This window comes from Ctenopharyngodon idella, chromosome 8, assembly GCF_019924925.1.
Source record: "Ctenopharyngodon idella isolate HZGC_01 chromosome 8, HZGC01, whole genome shotgun sequence".
In the NCBI taxonomy this organism is placed as follows: Eukaryota; Metazoa; Chordata; class Actinopteri; order Cypriniformes; family Xenocyprididae; genus Ctenopharyngodon; species Ctenopharyngodon idella.
The window spans coordinates 18,445,635-18,467,631 of NC_067227.1; the positions used below are offsets into that span (position 1 = coordinate 18,445,635).

At 36.2% G+C, this 21,997-nt stretch overlaps 1 protein-coding gene across 2 annotated transcripts; it reads right to left on the reverse strand.

The window, feature by feature from the left end:
* Window positions 1–4,824: 4,824 nt before the first annotated feature.
* Window positions 4,825–21,628, reverse strand: mov10b.2 (Moloney leukemia virus 10b, tandem duplicate 2). 2 transcript variants are annotated; one of them, XM_051902567.1, is made up of 22 exons: window positions 21,202–21,628; window positions 21,001–21,109; window positions 18,158–18,354; window positions 16,804–17,042; window positions 16,423–16,672; window positions 16,033–16,158; window positions 15,110–15,272; window positions 14,866–15,020; window positions 14,284–14,460; window positions 14,034–14,181; window positions 13,712–13,879; window positions 11,873–11,970; window positions 11,680–11,777; window positions 11,457–11,555; window positions 11,122–11,224; window positions 8,599–8,716; window positions 8,313–8,504; window positions 8,115–8,186; window positions 7,875–8,000; window positions 7,611–7,699; window positions 7,400–7,515; window positions 4,825–6,737 (listed from the first exon to the last, which is right to left on the reverse strand). In XM_051902567.1, the coding sequence occupies exons 1-22, from the start codon at window positions 21,351–21,353 to the stop codon at window positions 6,676–6,678; spliced, it is 3,057 nt and encodes a 1,018-aa protein (XP_051758527.1). In that variant the 5' UTR covers window positions 21,354–21,628; the 3' UTR covers window positions 4,825–6,675. The 2 variants fall into 2 exon arrangements, with proteins under 2 accessions (XP_051758527.1, XP_051758528.1); XM_051902568.1 differs by lacking the exon at window positions 21,202–21,628 and having other exon boundaries at window positions 18,158–18,380; window positions 21,001–21,105.
* Between the last annotated feature and the right edge of the window lie 369 nt (window positions 21,629–21,997).

The window sequence follows — 21,997 nt, forward strand, 5'->3', positions numbered from 1 at the left end:
GTATTATGTAAATCTTATCATATAAAAGAAATTTTAAAATTCTCTGTATGATAATTAACAAACTATAACAGCGATGGACCAATCAGAACTCAGTAATGTAACACGCTGCGCACAGCTCTGATTCAAGCCAAAGTCCCTTTCAAGGAAAGTCTGTTCACTCAGCGGCCATATTTGCAACGCCTCCGGGCAGCTATTTCGGGCATCCAAGACCAAGTCCTATCTATTTGAATGGGGGAATCCTGAAATCTCAAAAACTGCTTGGCGGACTCACAATTAAATAACATATTTCAAATCATCAACAAAATCTACAGTGAACTGTCCCATAAATGTTGTTTCTTATGAGGAAAATAAAGTGGGCTGAGTCCAGGCAGCTCTAAATGTTTTTAGAATAGAATAATCTGGCATCCTTCTGAAGACACTACGCCTGCGCTTGAGGTGTTGAATAGTGTTGAATGCTCTGTTGATAATTTAAACATGTTAATTACACCAATAAAATGTTTAGCATAGATTGGTTGAACAGTGGTTGATTAGCCTATATTTATTTATTTATTGTAGTCTTTATTATTAAACAAAGTAAACATTTTGCTGAAATATCCACAATCGCACGCAATCATTGTAAAAATAACTTTTATGTCAAGATCTCGAGAAAACAACTTTTGTTATGTCGGGATGACGAGAAAATTAAGACTACGGAAGCCCTAAAAGGTCATGGAAATTAAGATTGAAAAAATAATAATCCATGGCCTTAAGAAAATAACTTGTGATCACTAGAAAACAAGAAAAAAAATAATAATAAAAAAATAAAATAACAATAATCCATGGCCTTTTAGGGCTTCCGTAGTAAGCCACAATGACAATAGAACAAAACTCCCAGCATGCATCACAGCATGAATAAATTCAAACTGAATAATTCAAACTGTAGGTTTTGTTTTGTGACGAGATTTCAATTACGGTCGGTTTTCAGTGTCTGTTTTGTTCCATTACGAGATCTCAATGATGGTCGGTTTTGTTTCTTTGCGCTTTTACAAGATTTCAAAGACATTTGGTTTTGTTTTGTTATGGGATTTCAATGATGGTCGGTTTTGTTCCTTTAGGAGACCTCAATAGCAGTCAGTTTCGTTCCTTTACGAGATCTCAATGACTGTCAGTTTTGTTTCATTATGAGATTTCAATGATGGTCGGTTTTGTTCCTTTGCGAGATCTCAATGACGGTCGGTTTTCTTCTGTTACGAGATTTCAAAGACAGTCAGTTTTGATTCTTTGTGCTTTTACGAGATTTCAAAGACATTTGGTTTTGTTTTGTTATGAGATTTCCACACCTGTCGGTTTCGTTTTGTCACAAGACTTCAGTGGCTGTTGGTTTTGTTTCATTACGAGAATTCAAAGATCGTCAGTTTTGTTTCTTTATGAGATCTCAATGATTGTCGATTTTGTTCCTTTGTTCCTTTACGAGATTTCAAAGACGGTTAGTTTCAGTTCATTGAGAAATTTCAATGATGGTTGGTTTTGTTCCTTTACTAGGTCTCAATGACAATCAGTTTTGTTCCTTTACGGAAACTCAATTGTTGACGGTTTTGTTTTATTATGAGATTTCATTGATGTTTGGTTCTGCTCCTTTATGAGATTTCAATGATGGTCTGTTTTGTTCGGTTACGGGATCTTGGTCGGTTTTGTTCCGTTATGAGATTTCAATGATGGTTGAATTTGAAACAGTTTAAACTGTCGGTTTTGTTTGTAAATAATATTTTAAAGTATATTAAAATAGAAAAACATTATTTTGAATTGTAATAATATTTCACAATATTACTGTTTTTCTGTATTTTTGATCAAATAAATGCAGGCTTGATGAGCACATGAGACTTCTTTCAAAAACACTAAAAATAGTACTGCTTCCATGTAAGTTGTAAGAACTAAATAAAGTACTATATCATTTGTGATGTGAAACTAACTAACTACCTGCATGGTATGTGATGTAATGTAGGGATTATTTTTGCCCCAGGGTTACACCCCTTATTTTCTGGGGTTTATTTTAACCCTTTATTCAGTACAGTTTATGGCAACTATACTGGGGTATTGGGCAATATGTGATGTACTGTATAGATTATTTTATATCTTTTATACAACACAGTTTATTGCAACTGTATTGGGGTATTAGGACTCACTCAGGCAACAGGTTGATGAGACCCTGGCCTTTCTAACACCTCTTCCCACAGCTACCCAGTCTCCCATTCATTCAGTAGATGTGCAGGTGACCGCTTCAGGTTGAGCATTACAAAGTTTCTCAAGCATCTTTCCAACCATAGACCCTCTTACGTAGAAATATAAATCTCAACAATGGTGACATGCTTCATGCTGCAATGCATTCTATAACAGACTATTATTAAGTTGAAATTAACTGCATTACATCTACATGATAAAAAAAAAAAAAACACTCTGTGTAAAATTAGACCACTAGATGATGACAAACTCTTCATCATCATGCCGCAATGCATGCTGGGAACAATAGTACAAAATTCCCAGCATGCATCACAGCTTGAATAAATGATGTAGCTGAATTGTCCTATTATTTCCTTTATTTCTAACTATTTGCTTTTTTTTTTTTTTTTTGCTGTGGTTTTTGGTCTTTTAGTAGCTTTATGTGATGTCCAGAGTTGATCTGATTGTCTGAATATTTTGTTGTCACCATTGTTGAGATTCATATGCTGATTGCTCATATCTGTGTTTGTCATTATAGATTATTATTTTCTGCTTTTTTTCTAACTGATTTTTATAATACAGTGTGATTTTGTTTCAGTAAAACAGGGTTTGTAATTTAAGTGTATTAAAGGCAAAACACAATTATTACATTTCAAATGACATCAGTGATTCATACTATTTTGCAATGATTATTTTAAGAGAAACATATAAGAGGTAAGAGCCCAAGTAATGGAAACACCAATCACCATTATGGTGATTACAAATGGAACAAACATGAACGTTAAACTTCTGTAGATGAATGACAGAAATAAAGTCAGTCTGGTTAGTAATATGTGAAGCTGTAATGCTGTTTGTGGAGTTGTTTAATCCTTCTGTGCTGAGATTTGGAGAGATATGGGGCCTCATTTATAAAATGCTGCGCAGAAACCATCCTAAATTTGATCTTACGATCATTTCTCAGATGTGCGTACGTGTGATTCATAGAATGAACGCACACACAGAAAACAAGCTCCTCTCTTTCAGATGTGAAATCTATAAATCGCAAATGATTTTGAACTTGCGCGCAGATGAATGGTTTCAGTTCTCCATGTTGTAAACTACACCTAATTAATTTCATTTACATATAAAAGATCACCAGTCATCGTCCAAATCCTTTAATTTAGAATGGCGAGCTGCAAGAATAGCTTAGATTTCCAAAAACCTGCAGTAGTCTGACCAGGAAAAGTGTGTACGTCTGCTCAAACCCTGACATGGCGCTAAGCACTTTTCCATGTCAAAGAGCGTTTTTATAAATATGAGCATTGGCGTGGATTTAAGCGTACACACGCTTTATAAATGAGGCCCTTAATGTCTTCTTTTATCTTCAGTTGATTTTATCTAAGGTTGTGGCTGAAGTGTTTCCGTTTCTCTTTTTACTGTTCTCTTCTTTCCTTCAGTGATTTTGCTTGTTAACAGGCTTGTTAATGCTAAGATGATTCTACAAATAATATACAAAGACTTTGTGGCTCAGATAAGGTCCAGTTCTGTTTTATTTCTTTTCTCTTGGCGGACATGTGGCATTGCTATGGCCTGCTTGTGGCTCAGATCTGGTAAACAGGAGTGGTCTGCCCAAGTGTCATCATTCCACGCCACATGTGGCCCAGATCTTCATACCACTCGTGGCAGATGTAGGCCGGATTTGGGCCGGCACAAAGTTGCTATCTGGGGAGTGTCATTTGGAACTCATTTATAGAGTTATTTTTATTAAAAATATATGTTGATAATGATTAAACACTTCAGTGCACTCCAAAGGCACAATTTTAGGTAGACTATGTTAAGGGATGGATTGTGTGGGTGTGTGAGAGAGAGAATCTGGTGGGCACTCATCCAATACTACAATGATATAAATAATTTATGAATAATGCGTATTTTACTACTCTTTAAACCAATAAAAATGTTTTAGGTACAGTAGCCCCAACCAAAGGTATAAAAAGGTCTTACAAAGGTTTTGAGGTATAAAAGCTAAATTGTGATAGAGTTGAGATAAAAAGTCGCAATTACCTTTTATATATATATATATATATATATATGTATTTCATGGTGGAAACAAGCTTCCATAGCTAGCAACACAAATATCTTAATTGCAGGTAGAGGTGACTGAATTACTAAATTCTATTTTTGTGTCCTTGAACAAAGTACCCAGTGGGACTGTCCGTCCCTATAATTGGTGTATGGACTGTTTGTCCCTATAATTGGTGTACAGCATGTTACTTTAAATAAGAGTACAAGAGGTCAAGAGAAGAAGGCCCTGGTTGGTTTAAAGGTGGTAGGCCATTTGTTATTTTTTAATGGCAGTTAGAAAATATCCCTTTTTAATTGACAGATAGCACTAGATCGGGTGTGCTGATGTTGCAGACCTGTCTCTGTGATAGACCTCTAAAAAACGCTCTAAAAAAATCTACAGAAAAAAACAAACAAAAAAAAAAAAAACAAGAAGTGATGAGGCTAGGATTGTGAGCATGTAGGTGTAGACATAATGGGGATAATGGCTCAAACATCACTGGGACTCACAGTAATCTCAGTTGGGTATAGCAGTACATTCAATAGCCACAAGAGGGAGACATACACACTGTGTCGACAGAAGAGAAGTTTCATTTAACATTCATTTAATGGACATCATTTGAAAATATATTAACATGTCTGAGGTTTAATAAAGCACAGCTGAAATCTAAAGGATATATATAAATATATTCTATTATTTGCAAGCTTGAAAATTACACTTCCAAATTCACTGAAATTTAAGCCAGGTTCACACAATGTTTTGGATACAATGTGTATCATACAGTCTGACTGTGGTTAAAAAATGGTTAATGTTGCAATGTTATAGCAGGAATAAAAAAGGCACTTTATCATCAATAAACAGTGGTTTATGAATCAGTCGATGTGCTCATATTTTCAAGGTAGATTAAAGTATTTTTGTACAGTAAAAACTAGGGGTGCAACGGTTCAAATTACTCACGGTTCGGTTTTTATCAGTTTTAGGGTCATGGTTTCGGTACTGTTCAGTATGTTCAGGAAAAAAGACTACTGTCAAATAAAAATAAAGAAAATAAGAACAAATAATCAAACAGCACGAATAAATACAATATAGCAAAGATTTAAATACAATAAACAGTGCTTTTCAGGTATCTAACAGTAGTTTTTAGGTACAGAAAATAGATAAAATAATCAAATATAAAAATGACACAGCATATCTTCACAGTATAAATTAAATAAAGACTAATCATTATTAAAGTTACAAAAGCTATTCAGTCAAAAGCAGTGAGTTATTTCTTTGTCATTTGTTGTTTGATTAACTTCTTAACCTTTAAGACATAATGCACGATCCAGTACATAATGGCCTGGTTTCACAGACAGGGCTTATACTAAGCCAGGATTAGGCCTTAGTTCAATTAGATTATTTAAGTAGCTTTTATAAACGTACACTAGAAAAAAACATTACTGGTGCGCATCTTGAGACAAAACAATGGCGTTGACGTATTTTAAGATTTGTCAGTGCAAGTTGCTTTCAGTTAAAACAGCTCAAGCATGTATTTTAGTCTAGGACTAGCTTAAAAATTTGTGAAACCGGGGGATACTGTTACACATGCCTTTGAACAGACCTGAACAGCACACATTGCTATTTGCATTCAAACTATACTCATTTAAGCCTTGCTAAATTAAACATTCAAGAGCAATAGAACTTGTGCACGCTGTGAGAAGATTTGTGTGCACGCTCATCCAAAGCGTGCACATGCTCAGACAGCATGCAAACACTGAGTTCTCTTTCAAGTCATGTGCTTGAACGGACAAATTCACACAAAAATGATGTCAACATGCCTGTCATGGCGAGTATAATAGCACACATAGTCAGTTATGTCTTAAGTAAACGTATAAAAGTTTAAAAAGACATCGCATTTGTAACAGTATATGTACTGGATCGTGCATTATGTCTTAAAGGAAAAGAAGCCTAATATTCCTGCTGTCTGTGTTTTTAATGTTAATCAAACAACAAATGACAAAGAAATCACTCAATGCTCTTGACTGAATAGCTTTTGTCATTTCAATAATGATTAATCTTTATTTAATTCATACTGTGAAGATAAAACAGTGTTTTTTATAGGCTATTTGATTATTTTATTCATTTTCTGTACCTGACTACTGTTAGATACCCGAAAAGCACTGTTTATTTTATTTGTGCTGTTGCTTGTAGTTTGATTATTTTGTTCTTATTTTCTTTCGTTTTATTTGACAGTACTCCTTTTTTCCCTGAACATTGCACATACCGAGCCGTACCGAAACCGTGACCCTAAAACCGTGATACAAACCGAACCGTGAGTAATTTGAACCATTGCACCCCTAGTGAGCACCCAGATTTAAAGAATTGAAAGATCCAGGATTTCCATACCAACTTCAAAAGAATGTGTAGAACATTTGTGGCTAGTGAAGACTGGCTCTTTGTTAGTAATCGTGTCTCCACTCAGGATTCAGTTGTTGTTGGACCACACTCTCCTCAGTTTCCTCTAGGGGGTGAAAGAACACAACAGTCGTTTTTTCCCACATCATGCCTTCTTGAAACTATTATTATTCATTTACAATTATTATTTAGGTTATATTATTAGTAGTAATATTTAAATTACAATTGTATTATTACTATGTATTACTTAACTCTTATTAAACTATAAATCACCATAGAACAAGACTGCTGGAAACTTTTCAAATTAAGCAGAAGCTAATTCTTTATAGAACAATATTACCAGTAAGTGATATATTTATTTGAGATATAATTTCTAACTGTGATTGAATTCAGCTGGACAAGTTCTTAAAAGCATTGTAATCAGGTGTGGTTTTTTTTTTTTTTGCTGACAACCGGTTTTGAAAAAATGGAAGAAAGATGACAACATCCTGTTTGTAATGTGAATGTAGACAACAGAGCATTTGCATTAAGGCAAAGTCTTGAAATCTGACACAATGTAATGTTTTTGGCAGAACATCAACAGACACGCATGACTACTCCATCAATTTCCTTTTTTTTTTTTTTCAAATGAAGAATTCTCAAGTATTTTGAGGGCATTAAACTAAATCAAGTTTAATTTTTCATTGCAGTGAAAGATTATTTCTGAAATTTACAGTAGCCAGTAAAGTTGTGGTATGAAAAGTGTTTTGTGACTGCCAGAGGTCTCACCACTCTCATCCTGGATGTTAAGAGCAAGTAGACACTTTTCAACCTCCTCTATTCCCTCTACATTGGTTAAGGGAAGCCCGGTGTAACCACCCTGATCGGAGCAGAAGTCAATAAACCTATGAAAATACACAAGCGATGCACATCATTTAGTCAGTTCCTCATCAGGGTTTGCATTTCATCCATGTGTAATTTGGAAGTGTACAGTATATACCGGCCCCAGATTTCATCTGTCCGCAGAATGATGGGGTTTCCCACCATGATGAACAGGGATTTTGCTCTTGTCACCGCCACATTGAATCTCTAAGATAACAAGACATCAAATGAACACGAACAAGTTCAAGACTAAAGTGTGTTATTGCACATTGTTACAGAAAGAGCATATTCACAATGTAGTTCACAATGTAACACACAACTTAGTTCAAGTTTACATCATGTTGAGGTATTGCACTACCCTTTTAAAGTTTTGGGTCAGTACCTTCTCATTCTTGAGAAACCCAATGCTGAACGTTTCATCCAAAATGATGTGTTCCTTGCTGCTGCGAACAGCCGACACCATGATCACTTTCCTCTCTTGGCCTTGAAACTCCTCCACGGAACCAACCTACACAACACCCCAAACACAAAAAGGGAGGCGGCTATCATTTTGTGTTGACCTGTCCTAATTTCAGACAAAAAGCCATACCAGAGTGTGTACAAGAATTAAACTAAAACTAACTTTCAGGTCATCAATGCACATGCACTTTTGGAGGTCCTCGTCTGATTTGATAACCAGTCTGATCTTCTCCACCTATGAAATCAAACCCCAGAGAAAGTAAAGTGATGGTGCAGACCATCAGAGATTCAAGAGAAGTGTCATGATATTTTTAACTGCTATTTTGGTGACAGAATAGGGCTGTCCAAGAGCAGGCTCCACCTGTTTCCTGTAGGGGGCGATAATGCCAATATCTCTGGGGGAGATTCTAGAGATTCCCCTCTTCGCCTGTGTCAGGAGCAGCTTCTTCAGGTAATCTATGATGATATCGATTTCAAACTTGTTAAAGAATGATGGGCTATTCGACTCTCTTTCATCCTTCCCAGGAACTCCATGGAAAATCACAGGAAACCCCTGATGGTGGTGAGGGGGACAATACACAAATGGGTAATCTCCAGGAAACAGATTTAACTAAAGTGACTAAAGTGCTGTTTAATATGTCTCATACTCTTTTGGGCAGGTGCTCCCAATTGCAGTACTGGTTGGAGCTGATCTCATTTGCACATGCCTTCAACTCCCCATCATAGAACAGCTCATTAGGAACCTCCAGAATGGATGGATGAGACCTGAACAGAGGTGTAAAGAGTACCTGAAAATCATACTTGAGTAAAAGTACAAATACCTTACAGCAAAAATGACAAAGGCAAAGCGCACAAGATGCCCTTAGATGGCGATATCGCTTCTTTATAGCAGAAACAAACTGCTGCAGAAAAAGTTAGGTGCCATGCAAAATGTAATATGTAATTGCATTACTCATCACAAATGTATTGGAGTAAAAAGTACATTTACTTATTCAAAAATGTAGTCAAGTAGAGATCAAAAGTTGCTGATATCTTTGATACTCTGTAAAACTACAAAGTAGCCAAAAGATACTTAAAGGGATAGTTGGAAAAAAAAAATACTATGGAAGTCAATGGTGCCCCAGAACTGTTCAGTTTCCCACATTCTTTAAAATATCTTCCTTTGTGTTCAACATTACAAAAAATGTTTACAAGTTTGGAACAACTTGAGGGTGAGTAAATGATGACAGAATTTTCATTTTTGGGTAAACTATCCCTTTAAGTACAGTAACTAATTGCATTTACTCAAATACTTTACACCTCTGGACCTGAAGAGAGCGTGAAGGAAATTTTTAATTAACCATAACTAACATTCCTTTTTCTTGCAGGATTAACATTTATATGCTCTTTTGAAAACTACACTGTGTTCCAAATTATTATGCAAGTTACATATCAGTGGGATTTCAGTACAATAAACATTCAGATTTTAGTTTTTCAAAGAAAGTGTTTGTTTGTTTTATTCCTCCATATCTTTTTAGATAACTGGTATCAATTTCAGACAGGTTTGTTAAACAGTTTGCCAGGTCTACTTAGGTAAATGGAAACCCTACTTAGAGTTTGTTCCACATTATTAAGCAAGTCACAGTTCTCATGCAATATGGGGAGGAAGGAAGATCTTTCTGCAGATGACAAGCATGAAATGGTGCAATGTCTTGCAAAAGGCAAGAAAACAACTAATATTGAGTGAAAACTGAATGGAGATTATCAAACTATCGTAAGATTTTTGAGTAATTTACAGTACAAGAGAACTCGTCAGATAAAGGCTTATTAAGGAAATGTTCTGTCAAAAAAATGAATTGTATTAAAAGGACAGCTATAAAAAAAAAAAAGCCAGTGTTGAGCAGCAAACAGGTATTTGAAGCTGCTGGTGTCTCTAGAGTCTCAAGAAGCTCTCCATGCAGGCTGGCAGTTGTGCATAAAGTTACATTTCAGCCACCCCTAAACAAAGCTCACAAAGAGAAACATTTACAGTGGGTTTAGAAATACATGAAGACTAATTTTTAAATAGTTTTATTCACTGACGAATACCATACTACAATGGATGGTCTAGATGGATGGTTGGTGAGTGGCCACTCCATTAAAGGGTTAGTTCACCCAAAAATGAAAATTCTGTCATTAATTACTCGCCCTCATGTCGTTCCAAACCCGTAAGACCTTCGTTCATCTTCTGTACACAAATTAAGATATTTTTGATAAAATCCTAGAGTTTTTTTTATCCCCCATTGAAAGCAATATAATTACCAAATTCAAGGTAGTAAAAACATTGTTAAAATAGTCAATGTGACTACAGTGGTTCAACCTCAATGTTATGAAGCGATGAGAATAATTTTTTTGTGCAAAAACAAAACAAAAATAACAACTTTATTCAACAAATTCATCTCTCCACTGTCATTCTCCTATGCTATTTACGTTCCTATGCTATTTACGTCAGAACGCCGACTCAAAAAGTATTCTCGTCACTTAAGGTTCAACATTAAGGTTGAACCACTGTAGTCACATTGACTATTTTAACGATGTCTTTACTACCTCTAATTTTTCCTTTTTATACCTATATTTATAATTCTCTTGAGTTCTCTTGTGCTGTAAATTACTCAAAAATCTTACGATAGTTCGATAATCTCCAATCAGTTTTCACACAATATTAGTTGTTTTCATGCCTTTTGCAAGACATTGCACCATTTCACGCTTTTAATCTTCAGAAAGATCTTCCTTCCTCCCCATATTGCATGAGAACTGTGACTTGCTTAATAATGTGGAACAACCTCTTTAAGTAGGTTTTCTGTTTACCTAAGAAGACCTGGCAAACTACCTTATAAACCTGTCTAAGAATGATTCCAGTTATTCCAAGAATGATTCCAGTTAAAAAATATATGAGAAATAAAACAAACAAACACTTTCTCTGAAAACTAAAATCTGAATGTTTATTGTACTGAAATCCCACTGACAAGTCACTTGCATAATAATTTGGAACACAGTGTAAATATCCTCAACACCTGGGCCAAAAAGAGGAAACAAAACTAGTCTAAATATAATAAAAATGGAAACAAAACTGTGATAATGATGGTGTTTATAGGGGGCGTTTTGACTTTGACATTTTGACTTTATGAACTCAGCAGACCGATGCATCCTACCTGTAATTCAGAAGAAGTTTGGTGACGTAGCGTTTGTCAAACTCAGCGTCATCTTTCTTATAAAGATCATTCTGTGTCATCAGCCTCTCCAGCAAAGAGACATCTACAGTAAAGACACACAACTCCAGATTACAATTCATTACAATAAAACACATTCATACACACCATTTTGCTTATACCTTCATTTTTATTTACAACAGTAGTCATTCAGCAATTGTTAAAGGTTAAATGGTAAACAATAACAATACTATTTTTTGGGAGCAAAATAATTTTAACATGAAAATAATCAGCTTATAGGTCGAGTGAGTATGTGTCTGTATATATGTGCATCTCACCAAGCCCATAATTAATGGCAAGAGGAGATCTCAGGATTGGTCCCAGCTGCTTAGGATCCCCAGCCAAAACAAGCTGCCCAGTCTCTGCATTCAGCAGTCCTACACACACCCAACAAGATAATGTAATGATTCCAAAAACGGATCTCACTACTATCAGACCTACTACAGTTCATATTTGGGGCAAAAGGAGCAAACACGCATCTGAGCAAGAATGGTTGCCCACCTGCCACACAGATGATGGTCTCTGACTCCACAGCATGTCCTGCCTCATCCACAAAGATGTGTGAAAAATGATCCACAGGAAAACCCCCACTGACCAGCCTACCAACACAGACACAGTGTTTACTGACTGCTATAAATCATATCTGTCAGAGAAATTTGAGTTTATTGTGTTTGAATAAGATGATGCCCTTCACCTGCCTGCAGTGACAAGAGTGCTGACCAGGATCTTGTAGGACATTAGGTCCTCTTTACATGGGAAAATAATCATCTCTCCATTCACATTACTGTTGTTCTAAACACAGACACACACACAACATAGACAATCAAAATAAAAACTGTAGGCATACCTGTATATAGTAACTTCATATACCATTTGGTCACTTAAAAATACATGAATTTCACTGCATTAAATAAACTGTGAAGAGATTAATAAGTGTGAATAAAGAATAAGTGTGAAGAATAAGTGTGAATAAAAAATATATTGTCTTCACTTAAAAAATAAATGTTTTTTTGTTTTACATATTATATGATATATATATATACACAGTCAAACCAAAATTTATTCAGACTCCTTGAACATTTCATTCATGAATACAGTTTATTCACTATAGTTTTAAAAAATGGTAATAAAATATGACAAGATCTCAGGGTTAAACTGTGTCAGAAAAAAAATAATATTAATTATGTCAGATAACACTTAAGAAAACATGGTCAGGTCAAAGTGTCTGAATAATTTTTTGGTTCCAAATTTTTATCAGTTTCACTGGTAGTCCTTTGTAGAATTTTTGGGTATAATATGTCACAGTTTACTTTATTTTCCTATCCTCACTTACATAAATGAACTATAGTGTCCTGCACCCACTAGTAAAAATATATAAAACATATCTGAATAATATTTGGTTTGACTATATACAGTGGTGGTCAGAATTATTGGCACCCCAAAGATGACTATAAAAATAAATCTGCATTGTTTATCCTTTTGATCTTTAATTCATAAATTTAGCAAAAATCTAACCTTTCATTGAAGGAAAAGAATTAAAAGTAGTGGGAAAATCACATTATGAAATAAATGCTTTTCTCCAAAACATGTTGGCCACAATTATTGGCACCCCTAGAATTTTTTATGAGTAAATATCTCTGAAGTATATTCCCATTCATATTTACATTTTTTTTAGCACACCAGGGTGATCATGAACATGAAATTGTCCAGCCATGACTTCCTGTTCCACAGGAGTAAAAACATGAGGAAACACAAAAGCCAAATTCCCTTAATCATTCATCACAATGAGTAAAACCAAAGAATGTAGTTCTGATGTGCAGAAAAAGATTGCTGAGCTTCACAAAATAGAAAGTGGCTGTAAGAAAATAGCTAAAGCATTGAAAATCCCCATTTCCACCATCAGGGCAATAATTAAGAAATTCCAATAAACTAAAGATGTTACAAATCTGCCTGTCAGGACGATGATCCAAAGCAAACATCAAAACCAACACAAAAATGTGTCACTGAGCACAAAATGAAGCTTCTGCCATGGCTGTCTCAATCCTCTAACCTGAACCCTAAAGAAAATTAGTGGAGTGAACTGAAGAGAAGAAGCATCAACATGGAGCTGGGAATCAGAAGGATCTGTAGAGATTCTGCATGAAGGAATGGTCTCTGATCTCTTGTCAGGTGTTCTCCAAACTCACCAGGCATTATAGGTGAAGACTCAGAGCTGTTATCTTGGCAAAAGGAGGTTGCAAGGGTGCCAATAATTGTGGCCAACATGTTTTGGAGAAAAACATTTATTTCATAATATGATTTCCCCCCCACTTTCAATTCTTTTCCTTCAATGAAAGGTTAGTTTTTTTGCTAATTTTATGAATTAAAGATCAAAAGGATAAACAATGCAGATTTATTTTTATAGTCATCTTTGATTATATTTACCAATAATTCTGACCACCACTGTATATATATATATATATATATATATATATATATTACTATACTATATTATACATTTTAATCAAATTATAATTTAATATAATTCACTTACCTTTATAAGTTTAGGGATGTCTTTTGGATTGCGTGAGCTAGCGTAGAGTCTGTATATTTTATGTGCATCAACATGTTGACTAGTGATCAACTTTTCACACAGTTGATCAGCTGCACTGTTAGAAGGAGCGCAGGCTAGGATATAGGCATCGGGTATATTCTTCTCCACCTGAGAGATGTTGAGAAACACACAGAAACAATGACTGAATGCATTAGCTAATACACTAAAATCTTTCACAAAGGCAAATATAATACCATATGACATTTTCATGCAGACCTGGTGGGAGTGTGTTTACTTTGGTGTGTATGATTACTGGTTTTACCTGTTTGATGGCCTCCACTATCGTCACGGTTTTACCAGTGCCGGGAGGTCCAAACACCAAGTACGGTGCCGGCTTGGATGTACCTGCCACAATGTTACATACTGCACTGTACTGTTCAGGATTCCTCTCAAGTTGTCCATCAAAGAGTCTAGAGACACACACATTGTGCTGAAATACTCAGTGTTTCCTTCTGAAGTTTTAATAGTATAATAATAATAGCATATTTATAGCACATCTGGGTCTTACTGACCTCAGTGCAGGTGGAGACACAGGGGTCAAACTCCTTGAGCCCACGGGGAACAGCACATCTCTGAGGTTGTGCTGGACCGCCATGTGTACAGCTCTGTGTTGCAGTCTTAATGGGAGACGATTCACCGTGAACTCCACACGGAACTTCATATTATCTATGTATACATGGTCAAGGAACCTTAACACACACACACACACACACACACACACATAATTCTAAACTTGAAATCCGAGATTAGGCATAAAATAATGTCATACATGTGAAAATCGGCTGAGAAATGAACAAATAGTTCTAACCTGGCTCAGAGGAAGATAGGAATCATGTCTTTGTGGCAGTTTTTCAGATGTTTAAGTGATAATACAAGACTTCTTTACCTTACAAATGGCTGTCGAAAGCAAAAATGCTACCAAATGCATAATATATTTTGTGAGAAAGTGGTTAAGCTACAGCAAAACAGGCCCCATTTTGGCATCAGCACCCCAAAATTAGTAAAAACAATTACTGGATTTCATTCAGCAAATATGATGCAGGGCAGTGTTATGCCACATACAGCATGTTTTAAATCTCACTCATACTTCATACCTTCTGGAGAAGCCCAGTTTGACCTGGTCCAGTTCTACTTTGTGGACGTAGCCCTTGTATTTGGTCACAGTTGAGAAATTGACCTCCTCACTCTTGGTGAGAAGCAGATGATCTCCCCTCAGGACTGATGGCCTGTTCTCTGATACACCAGGGAGCTTTAAATCAAGAGATACACAAACAGACCTTAAAAAATCTTACAATCTCCAACACAGGAAGTGCTTTAACAAAAGACATTTCCACTCACGTATAAGACCATTAGTCTTTTGTCATAACGGTCCCTGGATAAGGTGACTTGATCTTTGTTGTATCTCTTGATATCCACATGCATCTGACACTCCTCCAGTTGCAGCAGTAAATCAAAGCGTTCGGCATAATTATGGAAGCTCAGCGGACTCTGCAGTAATGACCTAGACACCATCAAACACATCAAAGGGAAAATCATTATTTTTTAAATTTTTCAAATGTTAATGTACATGAAGAGGATTAAGGAATATTCATCATAAGTATATACTATATGATACCAAACGGTATGCCCTATAAAGCCTACAAATAAAAAAAAGCACAATTAACAAAATATGTTCAAATAAATTATCTTAGTAAAATTATAATATGTATTTTGCAAGTAGATGTCTTTAGATAATTTTGGAATATTCCACAAGTTTGCTCTTTTTGCGAAAGAATTATATAAAGCCATAACGTGAAAAACCTGCACAGGCATTAGACCAAACTTTGACCAAAGCTTATGTTCTGGTGTTTCTGTAACAGCTCAAACGAAACAGTATGACACAAGCAATGCCAAGGTCACAGGTTCAATTCCTAGGGAATGCATGAATTTTTAAAATGTTTCTCTTCAATGTAAGTCTCATCAAATGCATATACTGCATGTAAATCCATACTCATCAACAAAAGGGTAGTTGCACCCGTGATAACATCCCTAAAAATGATCTCAAACTAGTTCTACATGGCATTATTGGACACTTGAAGGACACTAACTGAAGTTTATCAGCATATTAGTATGATTTCTGAAGGATCACGACACTGAAGACTGGAGTAATGATGCTGAAAAGTCATCTTTGCCATCACAGGAATAAATTACATTCTATAATATATTAAAATAGAAAACAGTTCTTTTAAATGGTAGTAATATTTCACTTGAATGACACTAACTGATGTTCCTGAAATTTTCCTTTGAGCATCCGGTCATCTTTCAGGAGCTTGGCCAGCACGGGGACGTCAGGAGGAGGAGTGTATTGCCCCAGTGGCAGAACATTTTCAAGAAAGTTCTGTACATAACTACAGAAGAAAAAACACATGGAGATACACATAAATAAATGTATAAATAAATCTAAAATATCTATTTACATTTCTATAACTTTAAGGAGCAAGACTAAATATTTCAGTATTTTATTATTATTTTTTCTTTTCTTTTTTTACATTTTTTATTATTTATTTAATTTTCATTATTAAATTGTTACTTTTTTTAATTAATAACTTTCATAATATTGATATTTTATTTAAAATCAAGTCATATCATAATGTGTGTGATGTTTCTCTTACCCTTCCGGTGGAAAACCCTCATCCACTTTACAGTTTTCGGGTTCAGAGATGTTAAGTCTCAGGGGTTTGAATGGTTCTGTAGGACCCAGTAGGGCTGCAAGCTTAGTCCTGTATTCTGCCTCAATGAAGCGCACAATGTGGAAGGGACGGGTGGCGGGCTGGGTGTTCTGCTTAAACTCAAATGCCAAAGTAGCTGAATAAACTCCAACATGACTGCATTTGAATCTCACAGTTACCTCATACTTTTCTCCTATTTAAAAAACAAAAAACCTTCATTTCTGATAGATCACATTAAAGGCATCAAACCAGAATATATCCAAATGTAACCTCCAATTAACATGGTGCAACTGGATCAATATGTCAAGTGTCGGCCGCACTCACCTGGTTCCAGACGTAGTGGATTGTTGCGTGTGACTTTCCTGCTGTCATCCAGAGTGAAACACTGCAGCCAGTGAAGAGCAGTGTAGTATGTGAAATACATGGCCTCTTGACCGGTGTTCTCCACAAACAGCTTCAGCTCATAAACTTCTGCCCGATCCACAGAGATCTGAATCTTTCCATTCTCCATATAGAGCTCTGAGGACACCCGCACCCCATGCTTATCAGCTATAAAATGGGACCTGGGAAAGAGAAGAGCAGCATTGCAGATTTGTGATGTTATTATTTAAATAAGCACTTGCAAGAGAGTCATTGACGAATAAGGTTTTTAAAAGTTTAAAAAAAACATAATGGAGATATAATTAATTTTGAAGTTTTATTAAGTGTTAACAATGAGATTATGTGGTTTTTATAATCAATTAACACTGCTTGTGTCATTTTTTACAAGATGGACAAAATTTGTCTTAACCAAAATTTCGGTTTTACCAAATGACACTTTTGGTTATAACGAATGACAATATTTTCAAACAATGCTAAAAGGCTGATATAGCTACCTAGGTAGTTAGCTTGCTAGCTAGCTAACAAAAGGACAGTCAAACATTTTATATTTTGTACAACATTTTCATGTTTTATAGCGGTTGCACTAAATGACCTGATGTTTCGGGACATGCGTATGAGCAAGTGAAAACATTAATTTTTCAAATAGTTAAGAGTTAGTTACTTTGTCTGAATGATCTCACATCCTGTCACATGATACTGACCGCATGACTTGATCCAAAATGGTCCCATTATATTACTCCGAATGACATCAATGAAATTAATTTTTCCAGACATTCTTTCTCATAACAAAGCAACGACTTCAACATATAATTTTAATACCATTTTGCACTATGTTGATATATGATGTTATAAAATCATTCCAGAATAAAAAATATATACATTTATTACATTTTAAGATATTAGATTAAGATATTTTAATCACAAATGAAATGGCTGTATTGGCTTTTGGACGGTTAAACCGAATGACCCTTTGACACTTTAAAATCTTTAAATACCTTATGTAGCAAAATATAATTAAAACCTTTTGGATTCAATAAAAGAGATCTAGTTGTACTACCTTACATACTTTGGATGTCATATCTTTGTTTTATTATTATTATTATTATTTTATTATTATTAAGGCCTTTAGACAAAAAAATGACCCGTCATGTCATTGACCCAAGTGTCAATTGCAATTTTCACATTACGAGAGTAATACAGATAAATAACAAAAGAAATGCTAAATATTGTCTGCCTATGTGTTACATCCAGTCTCTGTCTTGGTAAAGGATAAGATGCATGAAGTATACCAGCTCACCTGTCTGTAGTGTTCAATCGCTGTACGATGTCTTTTGCCAATCTTCTCCTTCCTCTGACTCCACCCTCTGGCCCTGGAACGGAGGCCTCCTGGCCACTAGGGGGCTGCAGTGAGCTAACATTTCTCTGAATGGGAGTAGCTTGGTTTTGCTGTCTTCGACAGGGTCTGAACCATTGATCATGCAGTCTCACCCGGACCTGGATGTACCTCTTTCATGAGTGCACTACATCGAAGTTGTATCACATGTTTGCAAAATTTCAACCCACATTAAACAATAAATGCCAGTCTAATGCAGAACTGATATTTTACATAAATAACACATTTAAAACTGAGCAAAGAAAAATGTCTGTTCTAAAACTCTCCATATACATAAAACTTCCAGTCAGTGAGAAATATTAGCCTTTCCTTGTACTCTATGCCAAGGTGTGTTGTTACACTATACTGTCATAATGGGAATCGGCAAATAAATAACCTAATATAGGCTTTTTAGGCTAATTCTTTAACAAAGTAATAAAATAAAAAGTAAAATAAAAGTTAAAACAATTATGAAACACTATACAAAAATTGTACCAAACAATATCCAAACATTTTTTTTGTCAAGTGAAATTGTAATGAAGAATACTCTGTCCTGAGAACACGTTTAAACTTTTCGGTCAAAATCTACCCTCTAATTTGCTAGTGTGGTTTTATTTTGTTCACTTGCAAAAATATGATTGGTATACTGGAATTTTAATTATAATTCTGAAAAACAAACATTATTGTAATTTATGTGGGTTTTGAACTAGGTGTTTGAAACCAGCATTTAAAATCACTGCTAGAGGAAACTATATCTGTGTAATTGGACTTTTTACGAGTTCACCCTTACATATAATCGGATATAGAATAGTATGCATATTTGGCGTGCTGTCTGAGGGGAGGGCTCCAAGCTCGGATTTTGAACCAAACCCAGAGTACTCCCCCATCCCAGGTTGGGATAGGAAATATTTAAGAGTGTGGAGCTGGGGTGGTGGAGGGATACTGGAAAACTGTCATGGAATAGAGGTCGTCTATTAGGCCCTGTCCCAAATGGCACCCTAAACACTCGCGGTCTTCCTACGAGTCTGCACTTTCGTGATGAAACGCCGCTTTGACTGTCGGGAAGAAGTCTGCTGCAGAGCTCACTTCAGTGCGGGCTCGGCATCGAGGGCGCATATCTCGAGAGCACCCTGCTGAAATCTACGGTCTTGTGAATTAACACGCGTACACGCGTACACGGCAGCTATTAGGCTTGTTCGACTTTATGAGGCGCTGCAAAGATCGGCTGCCGCCTGACAAATGCGATGCATTCTGGGTAGAAAATTTGTCCAATTTTGTTTGCCGCTGCAGCTGCCTTACGATCACATGTGCCATCAAAGTACCGAGAGCAAAACGAGACCAGCAGCCTAGGTCAGGTGCTGCAGTTGCTCAAAATCAGCTGCGAAAGCCTTAATGACGACACACTTTATTCTCATTGGTCAGATTCTGTGATGACAAGGATGAAGTCAACGCAAAAATTGCATGGTCTGCCATGAATGACGTTGGTTCAGCACACTACGGAAAGCACGACGGACCTACGCCGTCATGCTATAGGCTATAGGCTACGCGTTGGTTTTCATTTATACTTCGGCATCGCTGTCCGCGTTAACATACAGACAGATCAAAGTGCTTCTTCTTTGGTGATTGGTCCACTTCTAGCAGACCAATCACAGTGCTTGCGGTCCACGTAGAATTGATGCGTTGTTACATTTTTGGAGAGGTGCACGTTAACCTACGCCATAGGCTCACGTGCTACACACAGCCAACGATGTAGCTACGGCGTAGATTCGATGCAGAAGCATAAATCAGCCTTAAGTCCACAAGACCAATAGTGCATATGAAGTGTGCCATTTGGGACATAAATATATTCATCCTCTTTTGCTAATTAGGTTGATTATCTGAATGTGCTCCTCCCAAACTTTAATAAAAGTTAAAACATAATTTTGACTCAAAATCTTAATGGGCTATTGTGACAAATTCACTGTAACAACCAGCCCCAGTCTAACCTATAACCTATAAGGACACAGATCACTGGTCTAGATATATTTTGATGTATGATTTTATGTAGGCTTTTAATTTTTTTTTTCTTATTAACATCTTTATGTTATCAGTAGATACTTTTAGTCACATGAAAAAATGGTAAATACCAATACAGGTAGCTTATCAGGTAGCCATGAAAGGTTACATAAAGCTGTAGGCTGTGGCTATATAATAACACATTTATAAAACAACTTCTGTATTTCCTGAGCCAAAAGTTTACAACGACCCAGGCCAGAATTCAGCCTTCAAAATGTCCTGCTGATAAGAGTATTCACGTGACTTGACACGTGATCTCCCCTGCTGAAAAATGCATGAATTGCATGTTGGTCCTGGTTTATGTTGGTTTAGCTGGTGTACTAGCATATTAATGCCGCTCTCAAGCAAAACTAAGGCTGGTGTACCTGGTCCACAGGCACTCCCCTTTCCCATGTTTGTGACCAGCAAACCAGCAACATGCTGGTCCCAGAATGCAAAACATGCCTTATGCTGGTTACCAGCAATGTTGGATTTTTAGCAGGGTCTGCATTAATAGTGTTTTTCTTATGGGGACCAAAAATTTCTGAAAGATTTCTGTATTGCCAATGGCCAACTTGACATCCTTGTGTCCCCTCAACGTAGGGTTTATCAGGAAGACAAAAACACACACGTCTTTACATGACTATAATTACTGATACTGAAAATATATACTTCAAACGGGCATAAATCATCTGGCTAATTGGTAGCCATAAGTAAATAATAAGGTTTCTTACATTGCTGTTAAAGTAAACATGACCTGTCCTGGAAAGACGCGCTTTGTTGGCCTTTCTCAATGCAAAGATGACTCTAGAGAAGTTTGGATCTTTGACACGATCGTCCGTCCTGACAAGACAAATGTGCAACTGATGATGCACTTGTTAATTGAACTGACGATTAATAAAAACGTTCACTGATGTTCATTTACATTGTTTTACCTGTCTCGAAACTCTTCATTGTAGATGTCTCTAAGCTTGTTTCTGTCAGTAATGGATTTCCTGTTTGTTTCCTCTAGCATCTCTATGAAGTCCAATCCAATTGCGCGCACAGCTGCAAGAGAGAGATGGCTATTCCTGTTTCTTCTGTTCATACTGTTTGATACGTAAAGCTCTCAGGTCATTTACTATCACAGAACGAAAATAAACGGTTTACAACCACACTCTCTCATATGAACCAGGCGCAGCTGTTTCTGCGGAAAGAGACAAAACGAAACTTAAGCGTGTATCCTTAAACCTGCAGGATACTTTAATGATATACGCGTCCTTTGCATATGTGTAAACAAATGTGATATTAATAGTATAAGATGATTGTAGGCTACTCCCAAAACAAATGTTACAGAATTATTTAAATAAACTTAATTGAAGTGTTCGGAAAGGTACGCACGCCTCCTGTCGACCAGAGAGCAGCACTGCAGATAGACTGAACTAGGCATCATAATCAAGTCCGCATATCAAGGTGAAGTCTCTAAAGCCAGTGAGGATTATTGCCTGGCGACAATGTCACATGACAGCACTGCTGAAACAAAAACACTTAAAGAAGAAAGGCTGGTTTTGGAGACACTTGTCAGCTCTCCAAACCTACTTGTCAGCTGTATCAAAAAACTGGATTAGCCAAGGAAGGGAGACCAGCTTTGGCTTGAAAGAAATTAGCTGAATAAAATTCTTATATATTTTCATGTTTAAATTTTGGATGGCAAGGAGACTGTATACAATGCTTTTAGACACAAAATATTAA